Source organism: Monopterus albus, unplaced genomic scaffold (genome assembly GCF_001952655.1).
Source record: "Monopterus albus unplaced genomic scaffold, M_albus_1.0 scaffold220.1, whole genome shotgun sequence".
NCBI classification, from domain to species: domain Eukaryota; kingdom Metazoa; phylum Chordata; class Actinopteri; order Synbranchiformes; family Synbranchidae; genus Monopterus; species Monopterus albus.
The window spans coordinates 559,332-581,533 of record NW_018128100.1 but is presented as its reverse complement, the minus strand read 5'-3'; the positions used below and the strand labels follow the sequence as shown (position 1 = coordinate 581,533).

The 22,202-nt window shown below is 41.5% G+C and overlaps 3 protein-coding genes across 3 annotated transcripts in view; 2 read left to right on the top strand and 1 right to left on the bottom strand.

The window, feature by feature from the left end:
* Positions 1 to 1,142, top strand: part of crnkl1 (crooked neck pre-mRNA splicing factor 1) — a 6,505-nt gene extending 5,363 nt beyond the window's left edge. The window contains 2 exon segments of the mRNA XM_020619452.1: positions 1 to 109; positions 766 to 1,142. The exon segment at positions 1 to 109 is cut by the window's left edge and continues 18 nt beyond it. Of these exon segments, the coding sequence (XP_020475108.1) occupies positions 1 to 109; positions 766 to 1,119 (463 nt within the window). The 3' untranslated portion in view covers positions 1,120 to 1,142.
* A 309-nt stretch (positions 1,143 to 1,451) lies between these two features.
* Positions 1,452 to 5,247, bottom strand: naa20 (N-alpha-acetyltransferase 20, NatB catalytic subunit). Its single transcript, XM_020619454.1, has 6 exons — positions 5,143 to 5,247; positions 4,048 to 4,072; positions 3,727 to 3,817; positions 3,006 to 3,141; positions 2,449 to 2,594; positions 1,452 to 1,546 (listed from the first exon to the last, which is right to left on the bottom strand). Exons 1-6 carry the CDS (start codon positions 5,241 to 5,243, stop codon positions 1,461 to 1,463), a joined length of 585 nt encoding a protein of 194 aa, XP_020475110.1. The 5' UTR covers positions 5,244 to 5,247; the 3' UTR covers positions 1,452 to 1,460.
* A 1,069-nt stretch (positions 5,248 to 6,316) lies between these two features.
* The window catches only part of LOC109971298 (CD109 antigen-like), a 19,699-nt gene continuing 3,813 nt past the window's right edge, over positions 6,317 to 22,202 (top strand). The window contains exons 1-27 of the mRNA XM_020619445.1: positions 6,317 to 6,411; positions 6,755 to 6,921; positions 7,010 to 7,038; positions 7,295 to 7,531; positions 8,310 to 8,435; positions 8,626 to 8,665; positions 8,876 to 8,957; positions 9,068 to 9,161; positions 9,451 to 9,580; positions 10,262 to 10,371; positions 10,646 to 10,888; positions 11,274 to 11,375; positions 12,089 to 12,262; positions 12,610 to 12,762; positions 13,464 to 13,553; positions 14,223 to 14,292; positions 14,405 to 14,504; positions 14,770 to 14,887; positions 15,243 to 15,356; positions 15,928 to 16,146; positions 16,813 to 16,954; positions 17,220 to 17,396; positions 17,889 to 17,970; positions 18,059 to 18,287; positions 18,599 to 18,770; positions 19,518 to 19,705; positions 20,333 to 20,488. Of these exons, the coding sequence (XP_020475101.1) occupies positions 6,317 to 6,411; positions 6,755 to 6,921; positions 7,010 to 7,038; positions 7,295 to 7,531; positions 8,310 to 8,435; positions 8,626 to 8,665; positions 8,876 to 8,957; positions 9,068 to 9,161; positions 9,451 to 9,580; positions 10,262 to 10,371; positions 10,646 to 10,888; positions 11,274 to 11,375; positions 12,089 to 12,262; positions 12,610 to 12,762; positions 13,464 to 13,553; positions 14,223 to 14,292; positions 14,405 to 14,504; positions 14,770 to 14,887; positions 15,243 to 15,356; positions 15,928 to 16,146; positions 16,813 to 16,954; positions 17,220 to 17,396; positions 17,889 to 17,970; positions 18,059 to 18,287; positions 18,599 to 18,770; positions 19,518 to 19,705; positions 20,333 to 20,488 (3,639 nt within the window). The remainder of the gene's footprint in view (positions 6,412 to 6,754; positions 6,922 to 7,009; positions 7,039 to 7,294; positions 7,532 to 8,309; positions 8,436 to 8,625; positions 8,666 to 8,875; positions 8,958 to 9,067; positions 9,162 to 9,450; positions 9,581 to 10,261; positions 10,372 to 10,645; positions 10,889 to 11,273; positions 11,376 to 12,088; positions 12,263 to 12,609; positions 12,763 to 13,463; positions 13,554 to 14,222; positions 14,293 to 14,404; positions 14,505 to 14,769; positions 14,888 to 15,242; positions 15,357 to 15,927; positions 16,147 to 16,812; positions 16,955 to 17,219; positions 17,397 to 17,888; positions 17,971 to 18,058; positions 18,288 to 18,598; positions 18,771 to 19,517; positions 19,706 to 20,332; positions 20,489 to 22,202) is intronic.

The following is a 22,202-nucleotide window of genomic DNA, read 5'->3' as shown; positions in this document are numbered from 1 at the left end:
CTGGAGGGACTTTGAGAAGGAATTTGGCTCCGACAGCACCAGGGAGAGAGTCCGGAAGTTGCTGCCAGAGAAGGTGAAGAAGAGAAGGAAGCTGACAGCTGAGGATGGGGTAAGACCTGGTTTCAGACTGAAGCAGTGGGATAAAATGGGTCAGAGGGTCTGTTAACATTAACTTGTTATAGGAGACTGAAACAAAAGATATGGCTGTTCAAGGCAGATGCTCAAGTACAAGTGGGTAGAGCAGTCGTCTCCCAACCAGAAGGTTGAAGGTTCGAATCTCTGTGCCTCCAGTCCACGTGTTGAAGTGTCCTTGGGCAAGACACTGAACCCCTTGCCCCCGATGGTTAGAGCCATCGGTTGAGTTGGCGCCACAGATGGCTGCCATCGGTTCTGTATCGGAAACAAATTCCTTGTGTGTAACATACTTGGCCAAATAAAGGTGATTATCCTCAAGTATAACATCTATATGGCCATGCTAAAAAAATAATGGCTGACATTTAACAAAATTCAAAAATATCCAGCTAAGCATAAGCTTAATAATTTTATTAGTCATTTATCAAAGAAAATAATTATTGGGCTCCAGCTAGTTTCTATTTAATATCACACTAAAGTGACTGTTGGTTGGAGAAAACAAACTGCTGGGGATTGTCGGTTGTTACATTGTATAGACACAGTGACTCAATTACAGAGCCACAGGTGACTTGATAATGAAAGTAATCATTAGCTGTAGCCACGGGTATTAATCACTCCTTTCTCCCTCTTCAGTCGGATGCAGGTTGGGAGGAGTACTATGACTACATCTTCCCAGAGGACGCTGCCAACCAGCCCAACCTCAAGTTGCTGGCCATGGCCAAGATGTGGAAGAGGCAGCAGACGGAGGGTGAGAAGGCTCCAGAAAAAGGTCCAGCACCTGAAGAGACAACATCACTGACCCCTGAGGAACCTGCAGCTCCCGCTGAAAACCATAACGAGTCTGACAGAGACACTGTGACTGAGCAGGACAAATACGACGATCGGGATGATGACGCCAGCAGCAGCAGCGAGAGTGACAGTGAGGATGACAGTGGTGCAGAGAAAAAGGAGAAGGAAAAAGAAGGGAGTGATGAAGAGAAAGAATAGACTCCCTGCTCAGGGACAATGATTTTTCTACTGTTTTAACAAAAAGCAACAAAAGCAGCTGATGAGCAGTCTTTATTGTTTGACCATGTTTTCTCTGCAGCTGTGCCATTATACACACATCAACCAAAACTGGCTTCTCTTCTTAAGCAAATGCATTTCTGGAAAATTAATAAAATAGGAAACTAACATTTGTACAATCAGTGACTCTCTGACTATTAAGCACTGCACAAACAGCTTCTGACAGTTCAACTATGTACAATGGGACTGAGCAGGTCCTGTAATGATTCCACATCGATTACCAGGACAAAGGGAGCGGAGCGTCAGAGAGCCACAGTCTACTGTTATTCGATGTCTTCTGGTCTGACAGGATGTGGCAGCGGGATGATCGACTTCTTCTCCGTGTCTCTGGACAGAGCTTTTCTCATGTCTGCAGGAGAGGAACCACACATTTAATCAGTTTCTCAAACCTACTGTAAGCATCTTCATGTCTGTTGTGGAGCAGCACCCTCTTCTGGCAGTGTGGCACTCACAAAGCAAACTGTCTTTATAATACCTTTCCACAGTGGTAATTTGATTTCATTAAACACCCAAATTGCTAAGAAATAAATAAAACCACATTGAGCTTTGGTGGGAGCCAGTTCTGGTTTTCTGTGTTCTGATTTTGAAAAATGTAAGGGCTGTGGATTATCTAGAGGAACAGGGACATGGGCTACTATAGGTCCATTTGGGGTGTCCAAGTTCTGAATGTGAAATTTAATGTGAACTGTGCCACTCAGCATAATGGCTACTTTTTTTGGTTCTTATAGTATTTTTGATGCTTATACTTTTGTACCTAAGTAAAATTTTGAATGCAGGAATTTTTTTTTATACCTTGGTATTAAGTATTTCTTCCACCACTGCTTTAAAACAGCCAAGTAAATGTGAAACAGTACTGTAACTGGCATGTACCGCTGAGCTCATGTGTTTTTCTTGTGACGAGCACCACTACCCAAATTGCCTTCAAATCCACTGTACTCCAGGAGATTACTGCAGGATAGTAAAACCTGGACAGATATGACCATAACTGTCTACGTGGCTAGATACCGCCTGAGTTGGCAGACATAGAACACGTACAGTATCTGTGTGCTTAACTGCCACAGAACAGCAAAAGGAAACATGGACCACAAATAAAACAGTTACTGTGACCATGCTAAAATGAAATGTACCAGTACTTCTTCTGTGAGGCAGAAGGAAGGAAAAAAAAAAAAAAACCTCCTCACATCTCACAACCTCCCATCCACTAAGCTATTATTTTGTGATAAAGGTTTGTCTGAGTTCAGCTCATCTCACCGTAAGCGTCTTCATCAGGTTCACCGTTGCTGGCCGAGTAATACTCTATGACTGTCCTGTAGACGCTGTAGCCCAAACGTTTGTACATGTTCACTGCCACGTTGTTGGAGACTCGCACAAATAGATCCACAAAGAACCCACCTTTCCTACAAGACAACACAACATGAAGGGTCACAGTAGAACCTTTATGATGAGGAGGCAACTTTGTGAGCTGAGCCTGGCTGCTTGGACACCTCAGCACTTTACCACAGGAGGTGGTTTTCAGAAAACTAAACTTAGCAAACGCCACCTGTTGAGTGAACTTCAAAAAAATCTTTATAAAGCTATTATGTTCTGAAGCACTGGAATTTAGGCATGATATAAAATGCAGAACATATACATTTAGAGGAGGAATCCAAAAAGAGTCCAATAAGAAGAAATGTTTTTAGTAGTAACACAAACAGCAATTTAAAAATGTTGGGGCAGTTCCTATAATATGCATAAAATGTACATTGTCATGTCAGTGCTGCATACACACTTTACTGTCCAACATAAAAAGCCACTATGAAGCTGTGAACCTCTCTGAGATTTCCTCCAGCATCTCCATGAGTTTGGCTGCGAGACCGAGTCTTCTGAACTCAGGAGCGACAGACAGAGCGGTGACATGACCGTGCCACTCCTCACGGGCTACAGATCCCTCTGCCTTCCCCATGACTGCAAAAAGGCATTGAGACAGCCATGAGCTCAGTGTCAAATGAGATTTAAAGTACTTTATACAATGGCAAGAAAAAGTATGTGAACCTTTTGGAATTTCATGGTTTTCTGCATTAAGTTGTCATAAAATGTGATTTGATCATCTAAGTCAAGAGTACTGACGACTATAGGTACATTATATTCTCTTGCCACTGTAGCAAGAGAAATACATGGTGATGCAATAAAATGTGTAGCTCTTATGTAAAACTAATAAGCAAAATACACCACATTTCAAATATGATTTCTTCTCTTTTAGCTTAATATTTTTTATAACTGCAGCATTTAATCTGTCATAAGAAGAAGTCCACATAGAGTATTTCAAGAGCAACATTAACACAAAGCATTTGACTTGTCATAATAGTTGAAACACAGGTGTTATAGTCTGGTGTCCCAGAAAACCCAGAGTGTGACAGGGAGCCCCAACAAGCACAACACACCGCTTTCACAGTAAATGGACAGGTTTAAACCTGAATGGAATGCAGCCACCTGTGTCTGGAACATCTTAACCAATAAGACAGTAAAACCTGAGAGTGCAGAGGAACTTACTGTAGCCCATCAGTTCACCACCAGGAGCCTCTGCTACGATGAAGTACTCTGGCCAGTGAGCGAGGTACTGGAGGTAAAAGGGGATCCCATACTGGAGGTCAAAGGTTAAAGAAAACTGAAGATTATCGCCTTCAGGAAAGAGGATTCATCACAGTACTGCTGGATTAGACTGGATTCAATTTAGCTTGGTGTGCCTAATAAACTGACTATTGAGTATATATTAAATGTCATTAGCTGAAATAAACAATGTGATAGTTATCAGGTAGCTACAAGGCAGCTAAGCTAACGCGGCTATCTGATATTCATGCTAAAAAAGGATACAGTTTCTGTCAGAGGATCCAGGTTGCTGTTGGACAAAAGGGGGAGAAACAGGAATAAGTCTGAAAATGATACTCGTCTGTTTCATGTTCACATAATAACACGTCTAGACCGAGGACCTTCACAAATATTTAATGGAGAGACAAACCAAACTCAATCTACTTTCCTCCTTTACATTTTTTAACGTTGGCAAATTCAACATACAGTATCTGTGCCCAACCAGTTCGCTAATGAGTGCTAGCTAATGCTAGCTTGTTAGCTAACTTCTTCTTCTTCTTTCGGCTGTTCCTGTTTGGGGTCGCCACAGCGAATCATCTGTTTCCACCTAACTCTATCCTCAGCATCCTCTACTCTCACCCCAGTTAACTTCATGTCCTCTTTTAGCACATCCATATATCTCCTCTTTGGCCTTCCTCTTGACCTCTTGCCTGGCAGCTCCATCTCTGCCTCTTGTCTTTTCCTCCCTGCTACAGTCTCTAACCCATACAGCATAGCTGGTCTCACTACTGTCTTGTACACCTTTCCTTTGATTCTTGCTGACACTCTTCAGCCCCCTGTAACCTCACTGTTCCACTTCGCTCCCTCTCGTTCATACACATGTATTCTGTCTTACCATGACTGACTTTCATTCCTCTTCTTTCCAGAGCAGACCTCCACCTTTCCAGGTGTTCCTCCACCTGCTCTCTGCTCTCACTACAGATCACAATGTCATCCGCAAACATCATTGTCCACAGAGATTCCTGTCTGACCTCATCTGTCAACCTGTCCATCACCATAGCAAACAAGAAGGGACTCAAAGCCGATCCTTGATGTAGCCCCACCTCCACCTTGAACTCCTCTGTCTGACCTACAGCACATCTCACTACTGTCGTACTCCTCTCAGACATATCCTGAACTACTCTGATGACAGAACAATTAAATAATCAGATATTTGTATGGAGTTTGGCACAGCGTCTTTTCCACCAGCAGAGAACGAGCTGGGAGCCTATCAATGACCACACTGCTTAACGTGCTAGTGCTGCCGCTTCACCACTACAACACGCTAAACAGGCATCTGGCTGAATGCATTTTAGGTAAAAGTGACAAGACTATACTCACATATTGTTAAATTTGAACAGATCATCGCAAGTAAACGGTCTTAAGGTTGTCATCTTGGCTGCTGCTCTGTGTGCTTTCACCTCACAGAGGAAAACAGACATCGGCTCACTTTAAAGGGCGAAGAGGAAAAAAGTAGCGCCCCCTGCTGTCCAGGAGGGGCAGTACACGGTATTCCCCCTGCTGTCCAGGAGGGGCAATACACGGTATTCCCCCTGTTGTCTAGGAAGGGCAATACACGGTATTGTAAATTTCATACAGTGTTGGAAGAAGTACTACGTGAAGCCGTATAGGCAAAGACTGAATTTCGAGAAACCTAATTATACATTTTTTGCCTATATGGCTTCATTTACTTAAGTAAAAGTAGTAATAGCACAGTGTAAAAATGCAGTTTCATACAGTTTCAGTTCACTGACAATCCTGCTGTTCTCCTTTTTGTGATAATCTTCAGAACAAAAGAGGAGGTTAACTTTTTAGGTGAAGAAAAGGCAGAAAACAGAGCAAGTTTTGCACGTACAGTAGCAGCGGACCATCGGAACATTATATGTTCCTTTAAATCAAAAGACTATTCTCTACTAATTAGTACATTCTGACCTAGAAGGTGAACACGGCAAACATTATGCAAACTAAATTGGCATATTAACATTGATGTTGTGAACATGTTAGCATGTGGACTGTAGCATTTGGCACAGCTTCACAATGCTGATAGGTGTTGACAGTCAGTGACATCGGGTTCCTGGGATTTCGGCCTCCACACTACTACAGTGCAGGTGAATTGAATTTCATGTGTCATGCTCACAGCATTGTAAAAGTACAACAGCACCATATCTTTCCAAAATTACCCCATTGTCTCCTGTGAATAGTTGTCATAGGGACTATACATGAAAACTCACTCTGACAATCAGTGAACTGAGGAACACTGGGGCCCTCACGTATCTGGGCCCCTGGGGGAGCATCTACCTTTTATGAGCCCTTCTCAGCAGAAACCAAAGTTTCCTCAGATTAGTGTATATATTTGTATTGTGGAAACTCCCACACCACCTGGGGAAATGAACTGACACTGGATCAGTCTGTCAGGTGATGGTGAGGAAGGGGGAGAGGGAGGAGGTGTGGTCAGTGTCTGCAGGTATGAAGGATGCAGCCGACATCACCTGCTGCCAGGACTGGGTGAAACCACATGGACGGAGGTCTATTCAAGCAAATGGAGCATTTCCAGGTGTGGCGATTCTTGGGCCTCATTGTTCTCACTGCTGCCCAGAACATCACAAACAGGTAGAGGCAGAGCCAGTTTAATGGTCTGAGGTTTCTGAACTTTGCATGTCACCTAATGTGTGAATATTTTCGTAATGCAACATCTTAGTAAAACTGATAAGGTGCTGTTAATGTATTGTTGAATTTAAACAAGTCCTCACTCTGGTTTGCGAGAAGGCTGCCACCACGGCTGTTCTACATCTCCGTCAGCTTCACCTCTCCCTTTTCTATGTTTAATGTATCTATTATTATTTTTTAAATGTGTTTATTTATGTTTAGTTTTTCATGTTGCTCTATGTTTTCTAAGTCCTCTGTCTTTAATATGTTATTATGAGTTTAACTTGGCTTCATCTTGCTCTTTCAGCCCACACCCTCAGCCCTCCTACCTGCTCCTGGCTCCCAGAGTCCTCCGACCCAGAGTCCCGCTGTCACTATCAGTCACCATCCTCACGTCCTCGCCGGTCACTGTATCTGCTCAGATTGTTCATGGCACACAGACTGTGGCCTCAATTTCAGTTACAGTTACAGGAGGTAAAGTGTTTGTTTCCCATCAACAAAACTATGTTTTTTGATTTTATATACAGTGTAAAATGAACGCCGTCAATTTCTCTGTTTAAAGGTTCAACTGAGCTGCTGACTTTCCCGCCAGTGAGTATGCGAAGTATCACTTGGTAGCTTTGTAATGTTTATGAGGAGTCTCAGTCTCGACAGTTTGAGCTTTGTTGGTCTAAATTTTCATTGTTTCAGTGAACTCTCTCTATATTTTTTTTTTGTTTTTTTTGACCAACAGAGTTTTCAGCAACAGAATGTAGCATTAAACTTCTTCTTTCAAATATGATTTGATAGTTTTAAAGAAACCATCAATGAATTTAAGTAAAACTAAATCTATGTTATACACCTGCAGATCCTCAAGAGCACATCCAGCTACTCGTACCCCTACAGCCTGGAGGTCAAAGGTCACATGGGTAGTATCCAAGTTTTCGCCAACTCCACGAAGCTGCTCTTCAATCCCAAAGGTCTCTCCACCTTCATTCAGACAGACAAACAGGCCTATCATCCTGGACAGATGGTGAAGATCAGGGCGGTGTCCATTCACCCCGACGGGAAACCCTACATCAGCCCAGTGAATATCACAATCAAAGTGAGTGAGCACAACACAACATTTAGACATAATGTTTAGACATACAGTATGTCAGTATATCAAAAATAAAAGATCTTCATTATTAATCACCCCAAGTATGATGATCGTAAAGGAAACGGCACAAAAACCCAAATATAATCTGTTTAACATCACGTAAGGCACAGAAAACCTGCAACTCCTGAAATTTAAGAAGCTGGGGCCGTCAAATATTTGGCATTTACTGTATACTTAAAAAATTACCTGAACAATACTTCAACTACAAAACAATTTCAAATTTTGTCAATAAATTAATCATTCTAGCCATATTACTGTTTTTTCACTATTCATTTAAGACTGAGATGGTGCAGCTTTGTATCAGCCTTCTCTGAAACAGCTGTAGTGGTACTTTAGTCTCAAACGGCAAAAAATAAATAAAAATTCTGTCCTGCAGAATCTCGACGCTTTTGGTCCAGATGCCCAAATGACTTTTGTTATTATTGTGAGATTATTAGTCTACTGTACAAACCTCCACTGGAAAATAATATTTATTATTTAAAACATGCATTCATTTGGGTGAATCACTCCTTCAAGTACAGCTGCTTTACCTGCTTCTAGTGGTGATCAGCAGGCATATAAAAAATACTGACAAAATTTAGGAACCAAAATGCTGTAAAATGTTTTGGCCTTTGTGTCAGTTGCTTGACTATTGCAGATACAAATTAAATTGTGTAATCCTACTACCTGGCACCTTTTTGAAATATTGGTATTGGAAAATCATTTCTTGTTGTCCCTGATTCAGGATCCGAGGGGAAACCTGCTACGACAGTGGCTGGCTGCAGACAGCGTCCTCGGAGTCGTGTCCAGAGAGTTTGAGCTGTCTGACAACCCTCCTCTAGGTGAATGGACCATTGTCACTACAGTCAGTGTAAGTAAAAGATAAGATAAAGATAAAGGTGTCCCCATGAAGCTGTAGTGCTCATGGTAAACCACAAAGCTCCTTACCTGATCATTAGTGGGGCAAGAACTTTAACATTTGTCCTCAAGGTGGCACTAGAGCAAGGTCGTGTTGTTAGCTGCTGTAAGTGAAAAGGGTTTATCCTCTGTTTGTTCTGCAGAATGTTTCCAGTGAGCAGCATTTCACTGTGGTTCATTATGGTATGTACATGTTCTCTGGCCTATATGGGTGACTTCTTCACGTTACATAATAAAATCTGATTACACCTGAACACAATCTGGAAAGCGTAAAGAGTTACCCATAAAACACTTTGTATCCACATGTTTATTATCAAGGTGTTCTGCAGGAACATTGTTGTATTTTCATTTTGTCAGAATCACCCAGCTTTAAAATTGTGTGTGTGGTTTCAGTGTTGCCTAAGTTTGAGGTTGTGATAAATGCTCCAGATGTCATCTACCATGAGGAGACTCTGCGGGGCTCTGTCACAGCAAAGTGAGCTTTCTGTTTCTTTCAGTGCACCTTCAGCACTTCCATTTACATGTTAATTTTGTTTGGAAAGAAAATCGCAGGATTATTTAACACTAGTGTGTTTTCATCTGCAGGTACAGGTACGGCAAACGCGTCCAGGGACATGTGAATATAAAGTTCCTTTGTCATTTCCATGGTGTTGAAGAGACCTATGATGAAGACACAGAGGTGTGTAATCTTATTTCAAAGCACATTGACACAATGATTATGATCTGATTACACCAGAAAAGGACATGAAAAGAGCCTGAAGAGCCACTGAATAAACTTCAGGTTACCTGCCCTTCTCTGTGTAGTAATGGGGTTGTCCAAATATGTAGATCAATTCTTATCTAACACGTTAAGGTATAATCATTACTTTTTCATTTCTATGTCCGCTAACTAAAAAATATAATTCAGTGAAATAAATGCAGTGATAATGAAAAATATCCTTTCTGACCCGAGTGTCGCTTTGGTTTAGATTGATGGGTCTAAAGAGTTCAGTTTTGATGTTCCCTCCTACCGCCCAATGACCAGAAGAAAAAGGAACATTGGATACATGGAGGATGAGTTTATAATGATTGTGGCTACTGTGACTGAACAGCCCACAGGTATTGTTGCTTTTGTGTGTGTGTGTTCTTGTACTTGCTACATAGTGAAGACATTTTGGTTGGTCCTCACTTTCTGAAACACCTTTTTGAGGGTTAAGACTTGGTTTTAGGGTTCAGGTTGGGGTACGTGTTAGCTAATGTTAGTGGTGAGCTCACCATTTACAAACCAGCATCTAGCCCAGCAAATACTAGCATCATGTTCTTCAACGACATACAGATGAACTGATGTGACCAGGCCTTCAGACCTTTATGTTGGAAAATACAGCGTGCAGGGAATATAATGAAACCATTAACTGAATAAATAAACTATAAAAACAAACAAAATAATGAAAAAAGTTTACATTGCATCCTTGGATTGACAAATCCTGGCTCCATCTGTGCCTTTATCTCACTGGTAAATATATATGGAGCAGGAAAAACACATTATTACCTCAAAAGTCATGTGTTTGTTGTTTGTACAACACTTTATGACAATACTGCCATATTGCCATAGAGTATTTTTCATGGTTCTCAGAAAATAATTAACAATACTTTTAAAACTTTGACCTTTTGTTCAACCCTAAGACTTTCTATTTTATTCTGTTATGTAATTCATTAAAGTCACTTATGCTATAATTTTATGTCTGGTCAAATTAAACCATTAATGTTCTGTGTTTTTGTATTTCTGTGTGTCTCTTTCAGGCCTCACATATAACAGTACAGTAAACGTGGCTGTGGCAACACACAGATATAAACTTTCCTTTGACAACTATCCCAGAATATTGAGACCCTCTATGAACTTCATTGCCAGGGTAAGGAAACATTTTCATAGATGTACCCTAAGGTATTTATCATGCTTCTTAAGATGCACTCTTCTCTATAGATAACCACACAAACAAACAAGTATCTATTACCATTATAAAAACTGGTCATTGATAGATAAAATGTTGTAATAAGACACCACCACAGTGCATCAAGGAACTGAATTGGGGCAGCTGAACTTCCTAGAGCATAACCTGATTTACTGCTCTATGAAGTCTTCAGTTTGAATATCATATTGTTAATAATTACATCTTCTTTTTTTAGCTGAAAATATCCACATACAATGATCAGCCACTATCATGGGAGGATCAGCAAAAGACAATTAAAGTGTCAGTGATGCAGCAACAGCAAGGTCCATGGGATGGAGAAATGGGCATGATGGAAGGACCAATGCCTCTTCACTCAAATATGTCTGAGCCTGAAGATATGGAGTTTCCTGTTCCTGCAGATGGGATCATACCCTTCAACATCCAGGTCATGGATGACACTGAAATGCTCAGTATTGATGTGAGTAACAAAACTGTGCTTTCACACTGTAAATGTTAAAATAAAATAGACTTTACAGTGCCAGCATGCAGGATAAAATTACAAGTGTGGTGTCCCACAGTCAACAGAAACAGAGGACGCACTCACAGCTGGTAACAGTTTGGATTTAATGAGGTGGAGCCAGTGACAGACCAGAAAGAAACACTAAGTAATAAACACTGTAAAGAGACACTGTACTGGGTGATGCTGGTGCATTAAAGAAGTATGGTAAATTAACTGAATCAGGCCTGAGTGGGAAGTGAAAATGGTGCTGAGAATATAAAGATGTCAGCCGTTTCCAAAAACAGTCAGTTGGATCAGGAGAAAACGTCAGCCTATTTCATGCATTTATCTTCTTTGTTTTCAGGTTTCCTTGGAGGACAGCCAAAATACCCTAGTGCTGTTTAGGAACTACATATCCCCCAGTGACTCCTACCTACAGATCCAGATACCATCCAGCCCCCCAGAGGTAAATGTGAGGAACAGAAGCAGCAGTGTCCACAGTTAGATCTCTGTCACCCATGAACACTGTAGAATTAATGTTGATAAGGATGAATAAAAACAGGATGTACAGTTACTTCAGTGATGTACCTACTGTAAACCTACTGCAGGCCTTCAGCACACTTCCAAACACACAACATGCATGAGGCCAGTGATTCTGGAGTATTCATTAAATAAGTTTACATTTTGTCTTTGGTGAAACCTTCACTTTCTCCTCTTTCTTCAGGTTGGTTTACCCCTCCTGCTGCACATTGAGAGGAATTTTCCACTAAATGAAGTTCACTACATTGTAAGAAGCTTGTGATAACACTCATTTCTTCCATATATTGCATTTAATTTTCATTCTTTCTACACTTTCATTTATAGTAATCTACTTTAAGTGCAACAGTGGAGTAAACCTGAACATTTTGCAACATCGAGACTTTTTTTTAAATTTTGTGCAGCAGTTTACATCTGTTTTACTTTGTGAGCATAATTTTTAGAACTAAAGTGCATAACTGTTAAATGTATGAAATGACTAAGAACAAAGGGACAAAAACATTTAGAATAATTAGTGAGCTGGGAAGGAGGGACACGATGTTGTAATATAAAGGCAATGCATCCTGCTTCTTTAGATCTGAAATGTTCTATTCCATCAGACCAGGCATCTTGAACAATGCCTTTTGTCTTTTCTGTGTGAAGGTCATGTCCAGAGGTCAGGTGCTTTCTGCAGGGAGCAGCTCTGGTGATCTAACTTTGGTCCCAGAGATCTCCTGGGCTCCTCTGGCTTGTATCATCGTCTACTGTGTGCAGCCCCAAGGAGAGATCATCAATGACATGCTCCAGCTGCCCATCAGACAAACCTTACAAAACCAGGTCCTTTACTGTTTCAGTTGTTTTTACATTTTTGCTCAACTGAAATATGTAATAAACAAATGGCCAAAGCATGGAGTACAAATAGCTTTACTGCAGCACCCTACTTGATTTAGCTAAACTGATCAGAAGCTTGTGAAATGATTGTAAAAAAGGGGAAGTTGGTGGAAAAGAGTTTCTTCAGGTCAGCATCCACTAAATTAGAAAGTCAATGCCATATTCTCACTGGAACTCGCCCTTTGAAGCTTTTCCATTTGTCTTTTATAAACTAATTCATACTTGTCAACAATTTGGTAGATGTCAACTTGTATGCACACCAGTAATGTGACTGAGCGGCTTGTGATTGGCAGGTATCTCTGAGCTGGAGCAGCACTGTGAAAACGCCAGGTGACGAGGTCACTCTGACGGTCAGGGTGGAGGAGCCTGGCTCCCTGGTTGGGATCCTGGTGGTTGACAAGATGACACAGCGAATGGGATCTTCCAACGACATCACCCCAGAGAGGGTGAGATCAGAACCCTTTTTAATGAAATGACTTTCTACTGAATGACAAATGTTTGTGTGAATTATCAAAAGGAACACGGTATTCAATTTTTAAATTGTCATTTTTCAATTAACACTGCAAAACAAAATTTCATTTGTCTTTATTGTATTGGGATGGACACACAAATCTCAGAGGGATATCTAAACCTGATCAAGTCAAACCTAAACTATCTGCATAGGTAGATACTAGCAGAGATAAGTCGTTGTGGGTGAACTAGCACTATTTGCTGTCATGGGATTCAGAAATAATTATTAATTTGTTATGTCAGTCAAATAAAAAAATTAATCTATAGGCACGAGTGACATGTTTCCTGCTTTGTACAGATGGTTGTTGATCATAAAACACGTGTCATTTACAACAGTCCAGAATACCAGAAGCCTCTCTAACTTGCCGGGTCTCTCCAGTTTAATATTTTCCCCTAACACATCTCCAGCATTGTCCACTGTCCTGTCTGTATGTTTCCTGTATAACTTCATCTGCAGGCACACCTGTGTAACCCAATCCATTGCCACCAGTCCAGTATTGGTTCTGTGTAAACTGAAGCACCATGAGCCCTTTAACTGGTTTTTAACAATAAGTGCTTTCTTTGTGTCCCAGTCTGTTTTGTTGCTGTGTGGCCTGTAATAGTTTCAGCTCTGAGGGCGTTGGTGTGGATTTTACAGGTGCTGAAGGAGATGGAGGAGTACAGTGTTTCCACACATGACACTTTCTTTGACTGGTCCAGAATGGGAGATCCATACTCTGTCTTCAAGGTTAGCCTCACCAGACATATGTCACATACTGTTTGTTTGTTTTATCACAAGTATTATGTCAGTGTTCCTGCTTCATGCTTCTATTTTCCAGCTTTCTTCCCCTTTTCTTGTTAATAGAATACAGTATATCTGCCTGAAATTTGAAGTGTATAATTCTCTGTCATACCTGGTCATGGCTGGCACACAGGAGTATGTATTTATTATTACCCCTATGGTCAAACCATAGAGTAGCATAGCAGCAGTAAAAACCAAGAGGGGTCATAAAGTCATCAAACAGCAAACATCCATCCATAAAGTCTTAACTGCTGTCAGATAACACAACAATATAATAAATATTACAAAGTTTGCTACCATTAGCCAGTATGAGAATGAGTGTTTTGAACTGATGTGTTGTATTTATAATGCTGCTTTTTTTATTTGGAAGGGGAAAAATGTGGTTTGTAATCTTTCAGAATAGTCTCACTTTAAAGAATTTGATTTGCTTTTATTAAAACACCAAAATCAATAACTCCTAATCCAGTGTTCAGCTTGACTTTGATTTATAATTTAATTTTGCAAAGTAATCGTGACACACTTCTGCTCACAGTCTAAACAATTTTCATGTAAATGTAGGAGCTGCTGAAGTTTTTGGAGTGAAATGTGTTGCATGACTTCCTTGTTCTTGCTCAGACATGTGACCTTGTGGCTCTGACTGATGCCAGTTTGCAGGTGATGGAACAGCCACCGACGCCTGTATATTGTAAGTTTAAAAAATAACCATTAATCAAAAGCCTCCCTTTAACAAACAGTAAAGTTCCTCGGCCGTTGTGACTGTACATTGCCAATATAACTGCCGCCACTCATTTTCTAAGCAGCCGAGCAGGAAATGCATCCTTTACACCAGACAAATATGGAGCCACAAGAGTGCTGGGACTTTCCAGAGACATGGATATGGATGGATACTAACATAAGGTGAAGCTTCAGAAACATAATTCCAGGCTGTTTCTGTTCATTTTATGAGGCTGATAAAGTATATATGGGCTTAAACGTGCAAAACTACTGACAGGCTACTTCAATTACACCAGATGATCTGCAAACTGCACCTGTATGCAGATGATATCATTATTTACAACAGATAATATGGTTTTATTCCCACTTATAGAATTAGTAGGATTTATCATGACTCTTTTCTTTGTTGTTTAATCTGAAAAATCATGTTTTCTTATGTTTATTGCAGTAATTCAGGCACAGCAGAGATAGAACTAAACGTACCAGACAGCATCACAACGTGGACAGCCACCGCCTTTGTCATGTCTGAGAACCTGGGCCTGGGCTTGGTAGAGTGGCCTGCAATGGTATTTGCATCACTTCAGTTACTTTGTTTAAACTATATAAAAATAACACTCCTAAAAAACACCTTGAGAAGCCTTACTAGACCTAATTTTTATAGTCTTTTTAATCTCTCATCTTGTATTTTGAAACACAATCTCTATTAATGGTCTTTCAGTGCTGTTATTGAAACACTTAATCCAGCTCTTTGTATTATTATAGCAACAGCAATCATAATCTGGTTATGTGCAGTACTTGTTGTAGGAGACCTGACATACTATATTATGCCACAGTAAATGACGCCTATTATTGTGTACTGTCCTGTTTGTATTGTTCACACCTGAAGAACCAGTAAAACAGTTCTATGTGATCTTCTTGCAGCTCCTAGTCTCCCAGATTTTCTTCGTGTTCTTGAATCTGCCAGCCTCCATCATTCGAGGAGAGGTGCTGCTGCTGGAGGTTTTTGTCTTCAGCCACTTTCCACAGGACCTGGAGGTCAGTAGGCTCCTCGTCACACAGCTGGGCTGGATGATGGGACACATGACATGACACTGTTTAATTTATGATCTAAATTGTGCCCTGAACAAAGAATCACTCGGACACTGCAGATATGAAGAAATGCAAATAAGTGAGATGAGTGTATTAATATATAGTTGAAATCTGATGAAATGTCATTAAAGTATTTTCAGTATGATATTCAACTGTAAATGACGACTATGATGAATGTCTTTAAGCTGCAGCAGGTCTTGGATCACTGCTAAACATGATGTAGATGCCCAGTAATGTGAATCCAGTGTTTTAAAAATGTAGGTCACTCTGAATATATAAGACCGAACAAAAGTGATGTTTGATTTCTTAGATTACAAGATACTGTATGTCAGCTTTAGTCCAACAATGTGATATGTCCACAAAAGGCATTGGCCTACGGGGACAGGATTAATGGGAATGTTCTAATTTTGTGTTTTTCGATATTGGGTTACAACAACATGCTTCATTTGTTTCCTTGCACACTCTTTACATTTTGTGTAACATCATCTGGGTGGATTCTTTCTGTCTTTGTTGTCAGGTCATGGTGATTGTAGACCAGAGTGACACCTTTGAGTTCATCTCGCCAGACAATCAGGAGCTCTTCATGCCCGGTATACGGTGGGTGTCTGTGGGGAGTGGAAGCGGAGCATCTGTCCTCATTCCCATCAAGCCACTGGTCCTCGGAGAGATGCCTATCTCTGTGGAAGCCGTGTCGTCTGACGTTTCTGACACTGTCCACAAAACACTGCTTGTCAAGGTGCCGCAAGAAAGTCACTCACTCATTACCAGGGCAATTTAAACCGTGGCTGCAATGGAGGAATTAAAAAAATTAGACAAATAAGAGCAATTTAGGTACATCTGGAGGTACAACACACTTTATATCACAAAAACATTAATTTTGTTAAGAGTTTAACACCTCTGTTTAGAGTTTAAAAGCAGTAAATTAACTTTTAATAAATGGTTTATAACACTATAAAATGGTGGCTGCTATATAATGAGATAATGAATGACAATGTAGAAAGACCTAGCTATTGGTAACAATATAAAATGTTAACTCTCCAGTAATTCACAGGAAAGAATAGTCATCGATTGTTCATTTTGTTCAAAATATGTTTATTCTTTCCTAAGCTGTTGATCATAAACTGGCCACTGGATTTGTGTTTCACAGTGATATAAGCATGAGATTCAGTGTCTTGTGCAACAAAACATCACGAGTGAACCGAACCTGTCAGATTGTGTTTATGAGAGAATTTGTCACCCGCTGCAGCTCCAAAACAAACACAGACAGGAACAGGGTTTCAGACAGGAACTCTTCTAGTGTAATCAACTCTCATTTGCTGCTGCACTGTAACCCAAGAAATCTTGTTTTACAGCTCTGCCTTTCCCAGAAATATCACTCATCAGGCCCGTTTTGATTCCGTAGGCCGAAGGACTGGAGCAGTCGTTCTCCACCTCGCTGCTGTTTGAAGTTTTGCCACCAAATCTGAGTCTTTCCAAATATGTCCTGTTCACCTTCCCGCCAGATGTTGTGGAGGGCAGCGTGAGAGCATCAGTCACAGCTGTCGGTATGTAAACAGGGAGGAAAACAGACTCTGACACCTGGGCTCTCAGGCCAATCCCTGTAAAACAACACATCAAGCTGCAGTACAAATGTATTAATCAGATTTTGGATCAAATTATTCTTCTCCACAGAAACCACCAGAAAGCTGTACCTCTCATTATCTGGTTGTGTGAACCCTCTTCTTTTTAATGCTTTGGACTTTGACCTCAAAGCCCCATTTCGCACGATGTTTCTCACCTCTGATTTGTCTGGTTCCCACTTTTGTGAAGGTGACATCCTCGGCCCATCCATCAGCGGTCTGGACTCTCTGATCCAGATGCCTTGTGGCTGCGGGGAGCAGAACATGATCAATTTTGCACCAAACATCTACATCCTCAATTATCTGAATGCTACCGGACAGGCTAGTGAGACCATCACAGACAAAGCCAAAGATTACATGATGAAAGGTACAGTAACAAGAACAACAGTTATGTCACAATAACATATTCATCACTTCTTACCAGGTCTGTGAAGATCACTGCTGCTGCTCAGGATGTCATAATGCGTCCCCTATACAACTGTCTTTAAGTTGAACTGAAAGTACAGTTTATTTTTGCCAACTAATTTCTATATACATTCTTGGTGTTTGCTTTGATGGATGAACTTATTACTGTAGTTTTGTTCTTTGTCATAGAGTTACGTGAAGCAGGACGAACTATCATGTTTTAGTTATCTTCTTGCAGTGACAGCACCCCCTACATTAGTCTTCCACAGGGGGCAGGAGTCTTCAGTATTGACCGTCACAGGATTGTAATTTGGTGCAATGTCTGTGTGGATATGCACTAAAGATATATAGCCTATTACGATATCACTTTACTTCCAGTGGCACGGGTACTTAACAGCTGGGCACTACCTGTAGTATTACCATCTGTGCCTAAATCACTTCTGCTTCTCTTCAGGTTATGAGCGAGAGCTGTCTTATCAGAGACCTGATGGCTCCTTCAGTGCATTTGGAGAGCAGGACTCATCTGGAAGCACCTGGTATGTTGTAAAGCAATTTTGAATGTGGACATCAGAAACGTGTCTCAGGCTTCTCAGAAACACTGACAGAGAAACTCTGTGCCTTCAGGCTGACTGCTTTCGTGCTGAGGTGTTTCCTGCAGGCGCGGCCGTTCATCAGCATCGACACCCACGTGCTGAACAAAGCGGTGGCCTGGCTAGTAGCTCAGCAGGGCCCTGACGGGAGGTTCAGGGAGCCTGGCCGGGTCATCCACACTGAGCTCCAAGGAGGCCTGGATGGGCCAGTCTCATTCACAGCCTACGTGCTCATGGCCCTGCTGGAAGACAGTACCATCACTGTAAGAGTCAATAAATCATTCAAGTACAGTTCAGTGTGCTTTACACATGAGTGAACAAAGCCACCATCGTGCATAAGTAGCCAGGTTCACAAACCACATGTAAGAAAAAGTCAAAATGTTTGATGTTTGACTCTTTTCCCCAGATAGATCAATAAAGTTCAGTCTCAATGAGCAGACTGTAAAAACATGAAAAGTGCAGTCTGGACAAATTAATGTGGCCACAGATGGGATTTCACAAAACATCCAAACAAGCAAACGCTTTGAGCTGAAGTGATGTTTAACAGGCTGCTACCCTCTTCTCTGTCTGTCAGGCTCAGTATAGGAGCCAGGTGTCATCAGCCCTGAAGTTCCTGGAGACCCAGCTGGCTCTGGGAGTCTCCAGTAACTACAGCCTCTGTCTGCTCACCTACGCTCTGGTTCTGTCAGGCAGCCCCAGTGCCACCACGGCACTCAACACTGTGATTGCACGGACAAATTTGACAGGTATGAGAACAGCTGTGTGTGTGCTTGAAGCAGGACCTAGCAGTAGTGCATGTACATGCAGTGTGTCCCACTAACACAACTATATATAAATACAGGGTGGGCCACGGAAAAGTAGCCCATGTACTCTAGAGCGTATTGGAGGCAGGTAATATAAGCATTTTTCAGTAATGCACTATGTTGAAGAAAATTGTTACTCAGGTTGCTACTCAGGGTGTTTCACTGCACAACCTGCTGCTTCTGTCCCTCTGGAGGTCAGGGGGTGTCAGGAGACTGCTCTGAGGCTTTGAGTTCATTACTTTGTGAATTCTGCAGTGTAGCAGCCAAATGCAAGACATAGGGACTCTAAGGAATCAAGCTCAAGTGTCTCTGAACAAATAACTTGGTGTTAGAGGATTGCTTTGAAGCTATGAGGATGTGGATTTGACAGTGATGAGACTGTAAACTCTGAAGTCCAACGCCCACAGTGAAGACTGAAAAGGGCTCAGAGAAGTTTTGGTCCAACTGGTAGAGATTGTAAGATGCCATCTGGTTCAATTTTTGCCCAGCATCAAAACCAGTCCTGCTGCTACACAGATTCAAGTATTTGTCTCATACTCGTATTTTTATATGTGCAGTGAAATCCTTCGTCTTCTATGAAGGCTTAGGCCATGGTCTCTGCTTTCGTATGTCTGAAATCCCCAATTCTCAAATGAGCCCAACTCATAATTTAGCAAATGAAACTCATCTCTGAGTGTCCTCTGTGCATAGGCAATGCGCCATTGTCATCCTCATATGGTGGCCTGTCGTCATCATGGCAGCCTCGCTGTGCAGACATTGAGATGGCGTCCTACATACTGCTCTCTCAGTACAAACTGGGCAACATCGCAGAGGGCTTGAGCCTCATGAAGTGGCTCAGCCTACAGCGGACCCACCTGGGAGGATACGGAAGCACTCAGGTCCGATCTTAAGATTCAAACACTAACCTCAATATAACCTTTTAATTTTGTAACTGGAAAAGTATTATGAACAGACATTAATGCAATAAAAGTTAGTGATGTGGGTCAAGGTTAGGTTATAAGGTCAGATAATCCTCTTTTTGTTTAACCAGCTTTTGCACTTTGAGGTTAATTGATGTTTAATGGACTGAATGTAGCTGATAAAATATTTCACCAGACACAAAATAACTACAAAAGACACAGAATGACGAACAGACACAAGAGAGACCACAAAAACTCAAAACAACTGACCACAAAGGGTCACAAAAATACTACAAAGAGACACAAAATGACTGAAAACAGAGTAAAACATGGCGACTGCTGTGTTGTCTATAGTCATGTTGGGTCTCTTTCAGTCTGGAGAGGTGGGGGCCCACTGCCTCATAATCTGTCCATGAATACATGCAGTACATTGAATAAAAACTGAAGGTTCCCCCTTTTCTACAAAAACAGCTGAAAACAGAAATTAACAGTGAATATCAAAGCAGAGATGATTGAGTGGACTGTAACAGAATACAGTGAGGTATGAGGTTGAATCAAGCACCCACAGACATGAATGTGTAACCAACCCCACTCCCCATCTTTCAGGACACTATCATGGCTCTGCAGGCTTTGTCCACATTTGCAGTTCTTGGATCGCCTTCCACCTTTGACCTCATCATCACGGTGAACACCTATCCTTCAGTCACCGTCGCCTTCTTCCCCATCAACCAGGACAACTACCTGCTTATGCAGAGTCAGCAGGTACGACGACACTAGAACCACATTCATCATTTAAACATGAGCTGAAGGATTACCCAGCAGTGTGAGCAGGTCAGCATCTACTGCTGATCCAAGACTGTCAGCAACCAACATCAGCCTGATGAGCAATGGAGGGGCCGCTGAAATATAAAGGGTTCATCCTCTGGGAACTTCGAGATTTGGCTTAAACAACTTGATATTGGTGGTTGGTGAGCCCCTAAATGATGTACTCCATTTGACCTGGTGTGTAAATGAGGTGCAAGTGTTAGAATTGCTCAGACACGGAAGTGAGCGAGTAATAATAGACGGACCCAGGTAGCTGACTTCGGTGCAAGTAGTGCCAGATTTATTTACAGTGCAGTGAACAAACAAGAAAACAGGCAGGTGAAGAATGATGGAGAGTAACCGGGTGTCGATCAGCAGTGGAGAAATCAGTTTGTAGAGAGATGGATGGGAGTAGGCCGGGCTGCAAACGCTGGGGTCACTCCCGAGCTGGTCGACGGGGAAGCAGTGGTACCTGAGAAGAGAGTAGACAGTAGTTGGTACAGATGAATAGTGATGACTGTGCATCGACCTGAATGGTGAAGACTGGAAGGGCAGAGTAGGTCCAGGGTCCGGAGGAGAAGTCCGTGGAGGAGGAAGAACAGCAGGAGAGGCGTGTGGCAATGGGGAGTAGAGAAACAGTACTGGTAGGAGCTAGGAGAAACACTAAGGACTGGGAGATAAAAATGGTAGAACACAACAACGACATAAGGGGCATGAGATCAAGATTGAACTGGCAGGGGAGTGAAAGGGGAGCGGGGTATAAGTAGGGTTAAAACTAATAAGGAGCAGCCGGTGATAATCAGGGGATGTGAAGCAGGTGTGCCAGATAGTGTAATCAGGGCCATGGGCGGTGCTAGACTTGAAGCTTTATTGGGGCACAGGCCCCCCCATATATTTATATATACATACAAGTGTACATTACACAGTTATACACACGAATAATTAATAAGTACTCCCTCAGAACAAAAGTGGTTTAATATTTATCAGATGTCATTTTTCATTTTACATTTTCAAAGAATAAACAGCATACACACATGAATGCTACCAAAACTGAGGACATAAACATGTCCAAATATGACTTCAGCAACTACTAATTAATATCATAACCTACACATCCTATACACAAAGTAAAGCAAAGTATTTCCCCAAGCTTAAAAGCGTCTTGTCCACCAAATCAAAGCAGTTCAGTTGGTTCCCTTTTTGTGCAATAAAGTGTAGCGCCTATTCTTCATTTTTGCAAACCTGTCAATAACTTGACTCTCACTCAGTTTACAAAGTTCTTCCTGCTCAACTGATAAGACAGCAAGATGGTGAAGCCTGTCTTGGCCCATTGTGCACCTCAGCCAAGTGTGGAGTCGTCTCAGTGCGCTGAATGACCGTTCACAGCTACAACTATTGACTGGGATTGTCAGAGAGATTTGAATAACCTGTGTCAAGGTTGGAAACATGACTTTATCCAGCAAGTTGTAAAGACTTTGTGTATCCTTAATCAGAAGGGTTTCGTTTTTGTGAGCCAGATAGTTTTTTGCCACTAAGACCTCCTCTGATTTTAGATCAACACTATAATGATCTGCCAGACCTCTGAGGTGTTCCTCACAAAGAAAGCAATCTGATTCTGGCTTACAGGCTTGAACACCTCTCAGTATTTGACCATTAACAGATGAAAAACGCT